Source organism: Theropithecus gelada, chromosome 2, assembly GCF_003255815.1.
Source record: "Theropithecus gelada isolate Dixy chromosome 2, Tgel_1.0, whole genome shotgun sequence".
NCBI classification, from domain to species: domain Eukaryota; kingdom Metazoa; phylum Chordata; class Mammalia; order Primates; family Cercopithecidae; genus Theropithecus; species Theropithecus gelada.
The window spans coordinates 149,809,727-149,822,938 of NC_037669.1; the positions used below are offsets into that span (position 1 = coordinate 149,809,727).

At 35.8% G+C, this 13,212-nt stretch overlaps 1 protein-coding gene across 2 annotated transcripts in view; it reads left to right on the forward strand.

The window, feature by feature from the left end:
• The window catches only part of ATR (ATR serine/threonine kinase), a 123,287-nt gene that overhangs the window by 106,982 nt on the left and 3,093 nt on the right, over positions 1-13,212 (forward strand). For both annotated transcript variants that reach the window (XM_025377065.1, XM_025377066.1), the window contains 6 exons: positions 499-642; positions 3,619-3,769; positions 6,705-6,861; positions 6,978-7,131; positions 8,328-8,479; positions 12,064-12,169. In XM_025377065.1, the coding sequence (XP_025232850.1) occupies positions 499-642; positions 3,619-3,769; positions 6,705-6,861; positions 6,978-7,131; positions 8,328-8,479; positions 12,064-12,169 (864 nt within the window). The remainder of the gene's footprint in view (positions 1-498; positions 643-3,618; positions 3,770-6,704; positions 6,862-6,977; positions 7,132-8,327; positions 8,480-12,063; positions 12,170-13,212) is intronic.

The window sequence follows — 13,212 nt, forward strand, 5'->3', positions numbered from 1 at the left end:
CTGTACCCAGTCTCTGCTTTGTTTTTAATTTAAGCAGTATTATTCACCTTATTTACTCACTTCATTAGGTACACTTAATTTTGGAGGAGTTTGTTTTTTCAGAAATCAAATTACTTTTAATTGATAAAGCATTGAAAAACAGAGTCTCAGTCTTTGCAGAAAGATCCTGAAAAGATGTTTCAAAAATCCTTTAAACATTTTGACTGCTTTGAAGGGGGCTGTCTAGATTTGAATATATAAGTACTTGTATTGGCGATGAAGTAATCTTTTTATGTCATAGCTATTTTTAATGGGTGAAAATGTTTCTGTTCATAGACAGTCATTATTTTCATAGGTCATAGATAATTAAAATAAAAAAATTTTTAAATACAAATTCACTACATAATGTAGCTTGTAATATTCTTTTTTTTTTTTTTTACATAACTCAAGGTTTATAATATATAGACATTTACACAGAAATTTTTGGCCCTAATTCATATATAACTCATCATCTTTTAGGTGGAAATTCTTGCTTCTCTTCAGAAACCAAAGAAGATTTCTTTAAAAGGGTCAGATGGAAAGTTCTACATCATGATGTGTAAGCCAAAAGATGACCTGAGAAAGGATTGTAGACTAATGGAATTCAATTCCTTGATTAATAAGGTTTGGAAATAGTTTGCTTTTATTTTATTTATTTATTTTTTATTTTAAAAAAAATTTGACAATTATAAAACCAGAATGCTTTTATTTCAGAGTTGCTATAATTACTATCAATCTGATATAGGCATTTTAGTATGCAAACGGATCACTCTTAAAAAGCAGGAATGAAATATACTGTCTTTTTCATTTTCACTTAATTTTTTTATTGAGATAAAATGTACATGCATAAAACTTAACATTTAACAGTTTTTGAAGCATATCATTCAGTGGCATTAAGTACATTCACATTGTTGTACAATCATCACCACCATCCCTCTCCAAAACTTTTTTCATCTTCCCAAATTGGAACTCTGTATCTATTAAACAATAACTTCCCATTTCCCTTCCCCTCAGCCTTCAGCAGCCACCATTTACTTTGTCTCCATGAACTTAACCATTTGAGGTACCTCATATAAGTGCAGTATTTCTCCTTTTATGACTGGCTTAAATCACTTGGCATTATTCAAAGTTCATTCATTTTATAGCAAGTGTCAGAATTTTCTCCCTCTAAAAGCCGAATAATAGTCTAATGTTTTCCATCCACATTTTATTTATCTGTTTATCCAATGATGGACATTTAGATGCTTCTACCTTTTGCCTGTTGTGTTAATATATTTATCAAAAGATAAATAGGCTGAGTGCAGTGGCTCAGACTTGTAATCCTAACACTTTCGGAGGCCCAGGAAAGAGGACCACTTGAGGCCAAGAGTTTGAGACCAGCCTGACCTATATAGTGAAACCCCGTCTCTACAAAAAATAAAAAAAAATGAGCCAGGCATGTGCCTGTAGTCCCAGCTACTCAGGAGGCTGAAGCAGGAGTATCGTTTGAGCCCAGGAGTTTGAGGCTGCAGTGAGCTATGATCATGCCACTGCACTCTAGCCCAGATGACAGAGCCAAGACTCTGACTCTTATAAATAAATAAATAGATAAATGAAAGGTAATCATTAGCATTTTTTCAGTTCTATTGGTATTTGATTTCTATCTCAAAGATGATATGAGGAATCTTATTAAAGGGTTATTATAAATGTATAGTTTTATATATTTTGAATTATTCTGTAACCAGGTATTTGTAAATGCATAGCATATATTTTTTTCCATTGGTAAAAATTGATCCATACTGTGGAAAGATGAAACTTCATTATTTTTCTAAAAGCTTTTTCTCCTTTCTTCTCATTGCCTTCCCACATTTTAAAGTCATAGATCTTTAGCATAGAAAAGATGTAGCACGAGATGAGTTTTTTAAAAAAGAACAGTTTTCGTCTGCTTGGTTTAACCAAAAGTAATTTAAAAATTAATACCACATTAAAAACCTATTTCAAAAGCAATATGAAAAGGAGGATCATTTTTTATTTTAACACATTGTTTGGGCTGGGTGTGGTGGCTCATGCCTGTAATCCCAGCATTTTGGGAGGCTGAAAAGGGCAGATCACTTGAGGCCAGCAGTTTGAGACCATCCTGGCCAACATGGCAAAAACCTTTTTCTACTAAAAATACAAAAATTAGCCAGGCACGACGGGTGTACGCACGTATTCCCAGCTACTTGGGAGGCTGAGGCATGAGAATTGGTTGAGCCTGGGAGGCGGAGGTTGCAATGAGCCCAGATCGTGCCACTGCACTCCAGCCTGGGTGACAGAGTGAGATTCTGTCTCAACAACAACAACAAAAAAGTATTGTTTGTTAAAATGGTATCTTAATTCACTAACTACTGAACCATTAGTATGTTCTCTCCAAAGCTCCCTGAGTGTTTTTCTGAGTATCAGATTTACTTGAGTATCAAGTGGCCTGGCTTTAGTTTACAAATTTACATTAATCAGCTTTGTTACTTTAATTATTTTGTTACATTTTCCCTCATGAACATGGTAAGATAAAAGAGCCTGATTGTAAAAAACTATGTAAGTTTTGGAGGCCACACACTGATCTTTATATGAGATTCTATGGCCACATTGTTTTCTTGGTAGTTATGGAACCTATTTCCTAAAGTGTAAAATGTATTTTTGGTCAGGGATTGTGCTTTTGAATTGAGCAAGTTACAATTATAGATGTGTGCTTACTTCATACAGGTCTAGAATTAAACATAATACTGTTTATTTTTACCTGATATATCAGGATCAATCAGATGAAATACGTAAGCCTTTCTTCTGCTAAAGGATAGCTTTTGAAATAAGGTTGTGATAAACCGCAAGAGAAGCAATACATTTTGAGGATGTCATAGAACTCATGCTCTGTTGTTTATGTATTTTAGAAATAATTAAAATTGTCCGGGCGTGGTGGCTCACGCCTGTAATCCCAGCACTTTGGGAGGCTGAGGCGGGCGAATCACAAGGTCAGGAGATCGAGACCATCCTGGCTAACATGGTGAAACCCCGTCTCTACTAAAAATACAAAAAAATTAGCTGGGCGTGGTGGCAGGCGCCTGTAGTCCCAGCTACTCGGGAGGCTGAGGCAGGAGAATGGCGAGAACCCGGGAGGCGGAGCTTGCAGTGAGTCGAGATCGCGCCACTGCCCTCCACCCTGGGCGACAGAGCAAGACTCCCTCTCAAAAAAAAAAAAAAGAAATAATTAAAATTAAATAGCAGTCTCTGTGCCTAAAGACTTACTGTTTCAGTAATACCTCTAAAGCAATAGAAAATAAAACAGCAGTATTTTGTCATTGTTAAATATACAACTTAAATATTTTAAACACAATATTCTTGTCACATTAATAGTGAATAATTAAAAAGAAGGGCCTACCCAGGACATTTTTAATAATTTGTAAATAGAGATACTGTCCCAGTAGTTTCCTTCCCTACCATTCAGGAGAATTATTCATGTATACCACATAGTAAGCCTTCATCGACATTCTTTTGTTATGAAATGAGCAATCTTTAGATATATTTGATATAATGTTTAGAAATTTTGAGTTCTATCTTGTTTTTAAATTTCTGTGTATTTTTTAACAGTGCTTAAGAAAAGATGCAGAGTCTCGTAGAAGAGAGCTTCATATTCGAACATATGCAGTTATTCCACTGAATGATGAATGTGGGATTATTGAATGGGTGAACAACACTGCTGGTTTGAGACCTATTCTGACCAAACTATATAAGGAAAAGGGTACTAAAATTCTTATAAATATACAGTATGGGTATAATAGCTATTAAGTTATATAATATGGGTATATTGGTATTAATATATGTTAGCCTATATTTTTTGATATAAGCCATAGTGAAATTTCTAGATTTTATATATGGAAACACTTAAGTGTTTCCCTCCTTTCTTTCCTTCCTTCCTTCCTTCCTTCCTTCCTTCCTTCCTTCCTTCCTTCTTTCCTTCTATTTTGATTCCTTCCCTGTCTTCATCCCAATAGGATTTGAGGTAGCTTACAAAACTATATATGAATATTTGTTTTTCACAGATATTGGTTAACAATTCTGAAACTACTTTATGTATATATAGTACTAGTCTTTAGCAAATAAGTAAATATGTTGTGTATAATGAGAGCCAGTTTTCTCATTGTTGGAGAAAGGAAAGAGAGAAGGCCAGAATGAAGTCTTACGTTTTAGATTGGAATAAGAGGCTCCAACTGTCCAAACTTGGGATAATTTGAGCAATAAAATAAATAATGATTGTAAACTATTATAACCCATGGAATAAACAAACAAATATGAGTCCATACTGATATAAATAAATATTTGAGTAAATAAATAGGGAAGTGAAAGAAATAAATAGGAAATAAGGAATTTCTTCCTTATATTCTAATAGAATTTCAATGAATAAATGTAGAAAGGATGATGGAAATAGGAAATCACCAATTAACAAACACTATAGTAATACTTATTGTAGGCAATGATTATTAATGAATGCTAAAATTAATAGGCAAAGATGAGAAACAAGTTATTTGAAGAATCTTGAAGTATCTCCCTATCAGATACTTATCAATTATAAAGGGAAAAGTATAGTAACTTTAGAGAAACAAAAATATAACTGGTCCAAACTCCTTACAAATGTCAAAGTAATGAAAGACAAAGAAAGAGATTTCCCAGATTTGATGACATTAAGGAGTTGACATTTGATGACAACTAAATGTAATGTGTAATCCTGGATTGGATCCTGACCCCCAAACAAAGTGTGTTAGTGGGACAGCTGGTGAAATTTGAATAAAGTCAGAAGTTTGGTTAATAATACTGTAACAATAAGAATTTCCTGATTTGAATAATTGTACTATTGTTATGCAAGAATGAACATTAAGGAAAGCTGGGTGAAGAATATGTGGGAACTCCGTATCGATGATGTAACTTTTTGTAGCATCTAAACTTATTTTAAAATAAGATGTTTTTAAAGTGCATATGGTATAATACATTAAAAATGAATAGATCAAGTTATCAAAGTGAAGTAGAAAATAAGTGTATGTTTTCATACATAATTTGTATGGTATTTGCCATAACAAATTACTGCAAACTAGGCGATTTTAAACAGTAGAAATTTATCTTCTCATGGTTCTGGAGGCTAAAGATATAATATCAAGATGTCATTAGAACCATGACCTCTCTGAAGGCTAATGTTCCTTGCCTTTCTTTTAACCTTTTGGTGTTCTGTGGCTTCTGGATGTATTGTACCACATTGTCTTTATTGTTACATAGCATTGTCTCTATGTCTCTGTGTCTCCATTTTCTCACAAGAATACCAGTCAATGGATTATTGAATTAAAGGCCCACCTTAATGACTTTGTCTTAACAACATTACATCTGCAAAGATCCTGTTTCTGAATAAGCTCACATTCCTGGGTACCAAGAATTAGGATTTCAGCATATTTTTTGAGAGATAAAGTTCAATTTATAACATTAAGTAATACTGTTAAATTAATATATAATGGGTATTATGCCAAGTGTGTTATGTACATTATTTTATTTATTATTGTTAACGCGCCTGATTATCCCTATTTTATGGACAGTGCCAGAGAACTTAACGTAACTTGTCTGAGTTCACAGTTGCAAAACTGAAACTCAAAGACGCTTGAGTCAGAGTTCAAAGAACTTGCTGTTGACTATTTTATTTATAAGTATGAAATATTGTATATGTCTGAGTTTGGATTTGAAAATATATTTTTTCTTTGATAATTTGTGTCAGTGTAAAATACATGTATATATACATATATATTGATATGTACATATATATGCAAAATAAGTTCATTCATTTGGGACTTAATTCTGAGTCTTGTATTCTGGAACTATTTGATTTCACAACACTGGTTTTAACTGACATTAATTTTCTTTTTTTTTTTTTTTTTTTTTTTGAGACGGAGTCTCGCTGTGTCACCCAGGCTGGAGTGCAGTGGCGCGATCTTGGCTCACTGCAAGCTCCACCTCCCGGGTTTACGCCATTCTCCTGCCTCAGCCTCCGAGTAGCTGGGACTACAGGCGCCCGCCACCTCGCCCGGCTAGTTTTTTTTTGTATTTTTAGTAGAGACGGGGTTTCACGGTGTTAGCCAGGATGGTCTCGATCTCCTGACCTCGTGATCCACCCGCCTCGGCCTCCCAAAGTGCTGGGATTACAGGCTTGAGCCACCGCGCCCGGCCCAACTGACATTAATTTTCATCAATAAGAGGCTTCATTTGGGTAACTACAGTGGTCCCCCCTTATCTGGGGGATTGCTTCCAGAATACCCTCACATATCAAAATCCACACATACTCAAGTCTCACAGTCAGCCCTGCAGAACCTTCATGTATGAAAAGTCAGCCCTCAGTATATAATGATTTTGCATCACATGTTTTTGATCCATGTTTGGTTGAAAAATATCACATGTAAGTGGACCCACACAGTTCAAATTCACATTGTTCAAGGGTCATCTGTATCAAGGGAAGATAATGTGGTTTATTATTTTATTATATAACCAGTAACTTTATGTATGCTTAATTGAAAATTTTTCATTTATGCTTGTTTTTCAATAACAATTTGAAAAGAAGTAGGTGTTTCCTGGCCAATTTTAACAAAAAAAATTTTTTTTTTCATTTGGCTGATGTGATTATTGGATATCACTCTTCCTTGCAGGAGTGTATATGACAGGAAAAGAACTTCGCCAGTGTATGCTACCAAAGTCAGCAGCTTTATCTGAAAAACTCAAAGTATTCCGAGAATTTCTCCTGCCCAGGCATCCTCCTATTTTTCATGAGTGGTTTCTGAGAACATTCCCTGATCCTACATCATGGTAGGTTACCAAGAATATTATATGTTGTTATGGTTGAATGTTTATTTTTAATATTTTAGATTTATATTCACCTCATATGGTATATGGATATTTCATAGGCATTGTGTTTCTTTTAGGTACAGTAGTAGATCAGCATACTGCCGTTCCACTGCAGTAATGTCAATGGTTGGTTATATTCTGGGGCTTGGAGACCGTCATGGTGAAAATATTCTCTTTGATTCTTTGACTGGTGAATGCGTACATGTAGATTTCAACTGTCTTTTCAATAAGGTATGTGATGTGAGTTACTCTTACTAATTGTATATTTTCCCCCAATTTCCTTTTCTCAACAACTGTTCTTCCTTGATATACCTGTTGGTAGCAGTTATACTCACAGTTGAGTTATATTGATAATTTGTTGACTAGTTTTCATCAGTGGATCATGTAGTAATGCATATTAGGATGGAGAGAACTTAGAAGAGTGATACTGTACAGCTAGTACTGAATTTGAAGTCCAAGAACATAGGTTTATGTTCTGACTCAGTTATTAGTTATGTGAATATGGGCAGATCAGTTCATTTTACTGACACTCAGTTTTAGAGAGACAGAGTAGTTTAATATGATAGTTTCCAATTCTAGCAACATATCAGAATTATCCAATAATTTTAAAAAAATTTATAGATACCCAGGAGATTCAGATTCTGTAGATCCAGAGTGGGGCCTGGGAATAAATTGAGGCAATTGGACCCATCTTTAAGGCCCCCTACAATTTTCCAGTATTAGAATCCTGCAGGGCAGACTGGTAGATTAGCGCACTATTTTCTTCACTTCCATCATCTACAGGTTGCGTTGTGCTATCACAAGAAACCAAGAAAGATCACAGATCCAACTGAGAACAAATCAGATATAAAACACTGGCATGGGTTAAACCATACAAGAGAGGAATTTAGGGTAACTGACTGGAGGGATGAAAGGTCCCTAGAAAAGGCAGATTAGAGGACAGCAGAAAATGAACAACTGGACTTCATTATATGACATGTTTTATTTCCTTTATGAGGGGATGTAAGCATCTGACCCTTGGCTGCTTCTCATCTCTTGTTTTAAGATGAAAGTGTTAAAGAAAAATAGAAATATATGAGAATATTTGTATTTCATATTATTCAAGAAAGACAAAGAAAATATGAGACTAAATATTGAATGCACAAACTTTCTCTGTAATACTGTTTATTCACTGTACTAAACTCAGTGAAAGGTAATCCACTTATCTCCTAGATCTTATCCAAGATCAAGTATGGTTTCAGTTCTATAAAAGCAAAGGCAGAGAGCTACATGGCTCCTTCATGTTACAAACCTCTAATGTAATTACAACATAAATATTTTGAAGGTATTTTTGCTCTTTGTTGAAAGAATCTGGAAATGAAGTTATCTGAGTAAAGATTTTTAAATTCTAACATTGTTAGTTTGTAACAAAATGTATTGTTTCTAAGGGAGAAACCTTTGAAGTTCCAGAAATTGTACCATTTCGCCTGACTCATAATATGGTTAATGGAATGGGTCCTATGGGAACAGAGGGTCTTTTTCGAAGAGCATGTGAAGTTACAATGAGGCTTATGCGTGATCAGCGAGAGCCTTTAATGAGGTAATCATCTATACTTTGTAAATAATTTAACAGTAACCTTGAATATAATTATTGGCCCCTACATATGTTTGTTTTTATATGGGAACCACTTTGCACTGACTGAAATAGTTTTTTTAAATAATAGCTTTATGCAGATATAATTTACATACCATAAATTCACCCTTTTAAAGGTACATAATTAAGTGGTTTTTAGTATAGTCACAAGATTGTGCAACCATTACCACTATCTAATTTTAAAACATTTTCATCAGCCCAAAAAGAAATTCCACAGGCATTAGCAGTCACTCCTGATTCCTTCGTCCTCCCACCCCTGCTATCTACTTGTAACCACTCATATATAATATTCTCTGTCTCTATGGATTTACCTGTTCAGGACATTTCATATAAATGGAATCATCTAATATGTGGCCTTTCATGTTTGTCTTCTTTCACTTAACGTAATATTTTCAGTGTTCATCATGTATCAGTATTTCATTGTTTTTTATTGCCAAATGGTATCCTGTTACATGGATATACTACATTTTCTTTTTCTGTTCATCAGTTAAGAGACATTTAGATTGTTTCCACCTTTTTTGTATTATAAATAGTTTGGCTGTGAACATTGTGCACAAGTTTTATGTGGACATATGTTTTCGGTTCTCTTGTGTATACCTGGGAGTGGAATTGCTGGGTCATATGTTAAATGCTATACTTAACGTTTTGAAGAACTCTCAAATCATTTTCCAAAGCAGTTGTAACAATTTATAATCCCACTAGTAATGTATGTGGGTTTCAATTTCTCTACATCTTTTCTCACACTGGTTATTGTCTGCCTTTTTATTTTCCCCATTCTAGGGATGTGAAGTTGTATCTCATTGTGGTTTTAATTTGCATTTCCCTAATGACCAGTGATGGTACGCATCTTTTCATGTGTTTGTTGGCCATTTGTAGATCATCTTTGGACAAATGTCTATTGAAATCCTTGGCCCACTTTTAAATTGGGTTGTCTTTTTATTCTTTTTATTTTTTTTCCTTTGAGACTGGGTTTCGCTGTCACCCAGTCTGGAGTGCAGTGGCATGATCTCGGTTCACTGCAATATCTGCCTCCTGGGTTCAAACAATTCTCATGCCTCAGCTTCCTAAGTAGCTGGGACAGCATGTGCGCATGAGCCACCATGTCTGGCTAATTCTTGCGTTTATAGTAGAGTTTGGGTTTTACCATGTTGGCCAGGCTGGTCTTAAACTCCTGACCTCAAGTGATCCTCCTGCCTTGGCCTCCCAAAGTGCTGGGATTATAGGCATGAGCCACCATGCCTGGCCTATTCTTGAGTTGTAAGAGTTTGTTTGTTTGTTTGAGACAGTCACCCAGGCTGGAGTGCAGTAACATGATCTCCACTCACCGCAACCTCCACTTCCTGGGTTCAAGCGATTTCCCTGCCTCAGCCTCCCCAGCAGAGAAGGGGTTTTGCCATGTTGCCCAAACGGGTCTCGAACTCGTAAGCTCAAGCCATCCACCCGCCTCAGCCTCCCAAAGTGCTGGGATTACAGGCATGAGCCACCCTGCCCAGCCAAGTTGCAGGAGTTCTTTACACATTTTGGATACGAGGCCTTTATAAGATATGATTTTCAAATATTTTCTTCCATCCGTGGGTTGTCTCTTCTCTTTCTTTGATGATGGCCTTTGAAACATAAAAGTTTTAAATTTTGATGCAGTCTAATTTGGTTTTTTTTCTTCTGGTTATTTTTGGTGTTTCTGGTGTCATATCTAAGAAACGATTCCCTAATCCAAAGTCATGAAGATTTATACCTATGTGTTCTTCTAAGTATTTTTGACTTTTAGCTCTGCTATTTAGAACTTTGATCTGTCTTCAGTTATTTTGTATATATGGTGTAAGGCAGGGGTCCATATTCATTTTTTTTGCATGTGCATATCCATTTGTCCTAGCACCATTTTTTGAAAAGAATATTTTCCCCCTCATTTAATTATCTTGGCTTTTTTATTGAAATGGTCAATTGATTTTCAGCCATATTCTATTGATCTATATGCCTAACCTTACCCTAACAACACAGTATTTTGATTATTGTACCTTTGTCGTAAATTTTGAAATCAGAAAGTGTGAGTGCTCCAACTTTGCTTTTTTCCCCCAAGATCATTTAGCTATTATGGGTCCCTTGTATTTCCATATTAATTTTAAAATCAGTTTGGATTTTGATAGGAATGACATTGAATTTGTAAATCAATTAGGGAGTATTGCTGTCTTAACCATATTAAGTCTTCTGATCCATGAACATGGAAGGTTTTTCCATTTATTTGAATTTTATTTTTTTCATCAGTGTTTTGCGGTTTTTAGGGTCAAGTCTTATATTTAACTTTTTAAAACTGTATTCCTAAGTATTTTATTCCTTTTGGTTTTATTCTAAATGGAATCTTTCTTAATTTCATTTTTGGATTGTTCATTGCTAGTGTATAGATATACAATTGATATTTATATATTGATATTATATCTTACAATCTGCTGAATTCAAGTATTAGTTCTAATAATTATTTTTGTGACTTCCTTAAGATTTTCTTTCCGCAACAAACATGTCATCTGCAGATATCGTTTTCCTTCTTCCTTTCTAATATCAATGCCTTTTATTTCTTTTTCTTGCCTACTTGCCCTAGCTAAATCAATGTCGAATAGACATGCTAGAAGTGGACATCCTTGTCTTGTTCCTGATCTTAGGGGTAGAGCAGTCAGTCTTTGACCTTTAAGTATGAAGTTAGCTGTGGGAAACAGATTGTTTGAAAGGACCTTTAAAGCTTATTTATTCACCTTCATTATTTAAAAGCTGTCTATCAGACATTATGGTAGAATACTGGTTAGTTGGACATATGCAAAAGCAAATTCTCTGAAATAGGAAGTATATCATAACTAGTTAGAGGTTTATTACAGTAACCCAGGAAAGGATGATAGTGTACTGGATAGTATCACGGCAGCAGAGACAGAGATAAGTGAAGAGATTCCAAAGAGATTTAGGAGGTGTAATTGCATGTTAGAGGAAGACGGGGCAAGGATGATTCCTAGATTTTTGTCTAGGTAGATGATGATTTGGGGAATACGGAGAAATAGTTGGGAAAAGGTAATGAATTTTATTTTGGAGATACTGAGTTTGAGGTGCTTGGAACATATCCAACTGGGTATTTCCCATAAGTAATTGGATTTGATGTTTAGAGTGCAGAAAAAAAGGTCTGGGCTAGATCTCTATGGTAGCTATAGATGTTATATGGTTATTGAAGACATGGTAAGGGATAAAACTCCTTCATTCAACATATAGGCATTTACCAGTTCACAGTATACACTTAGAGATGGCACATAGAACTCATCTTACTCTATTCTCCAAAACACCTCTGACTCTCCTCTATCTTGCCTTTTTTCCTGCCTTCCCTTCTCTTACCCTCCCCTCACACCAAAACAGAAATTTCACATAACTTAATGAAGAGGTAGTAATGTGTATTATAAGAGTATTACCATTAGCTTCTTATCCTTCACTTAAATATTGATGTTAGCAAGATTTCTTCATGCAAAGGTAACATCGTACCCCAATATTTGTTTCAATTTTAGTGTCTTAAAGACTTTTCTACATGATCCTCTTGTGGAGTGGAGTAAACCAGTGAAAGGGCATTCCAAAGCACCACTGAATGAAACTGGAGAAGTTGTCAACGAAAAGGTTAGTAGAAGGTATAGCTTGATACGGGCTGTAGTCCTCATCTCTACAAATGAACTTGATATGCAGCTATCATTCTCATCTCTATGCATGAGAACTGCTTGGAAATACTGTTAGTGACTATTGATTACTCTGAAATCTAGTTCTCTAGTATCACGATGCCATAAGTTTTCTTTTTGTCACTAATGTTAACAGTATTCTCATTTGTATAATAAAACTGTTCATGGCACACTTGTTTAACCATAGACAATTCACAGTTATGAGATATAGTAGGAAAAACTTAAGTACAAATTGCCTGAACTTACAGAACAACAGGTCTGAGCTTTAATATCATACTAGTATGTCACAAGCTATGTTAACAAATGCAATTCACTTCTTACTTAGTTGAAGCTGCAAAGTTTGCAGATAGTTTTGTTGTTGTTGTTGTTGTTGTTGTTGTTGAGACAAAGTCTTGCTCTGTCATCCAGGCTGGAGCACAGTGGCACAATCTTGGCTCACTGCAACCTCTGCCTCCCCTGTTCAAGCAGTTCTCCTGCCTTAGCCTCCCAAATAGCTGGGACTACAAGCATGCACCACCACAGCCGGCTAATTATTATATTTTTAGTAGAGATGGGTTTCACCGTGTTGGCTAGGCTGGTCTTGAACCCCTGGTCTCAAGTGATCCACCCACCTCAGCATCCCAAAATGCAGGGATTATAGGCATAAGCCACTGCACCTAGCTCAGATAGTTGTTTTTAATAAGTTAGAATAAATTGAGGATTATTTTTGGCGGGGAGGCCACTCTTACATCTTTAACAAGTCTTGGCCGGGCGCGGTGGCTCAAGCCTGTAATCCCAGCACTTTGGGAGGCCGAGACAGGCGGATCACGAGGTCAGGAAATTGAGACCATCCTGGCTAACATGGTGAAACCCCATCTCTACTAAAAAAAATACAAAAAACTAGCCGGGCGAGGTGGCGGGCGCCTGTAGTCCGTGCCACTCGGGAGGCTGAGGCAGGAGAATGGCGTAAACCTGGGAGGCGGAGCTTGCGGTGAGCTGAGGTCCGGC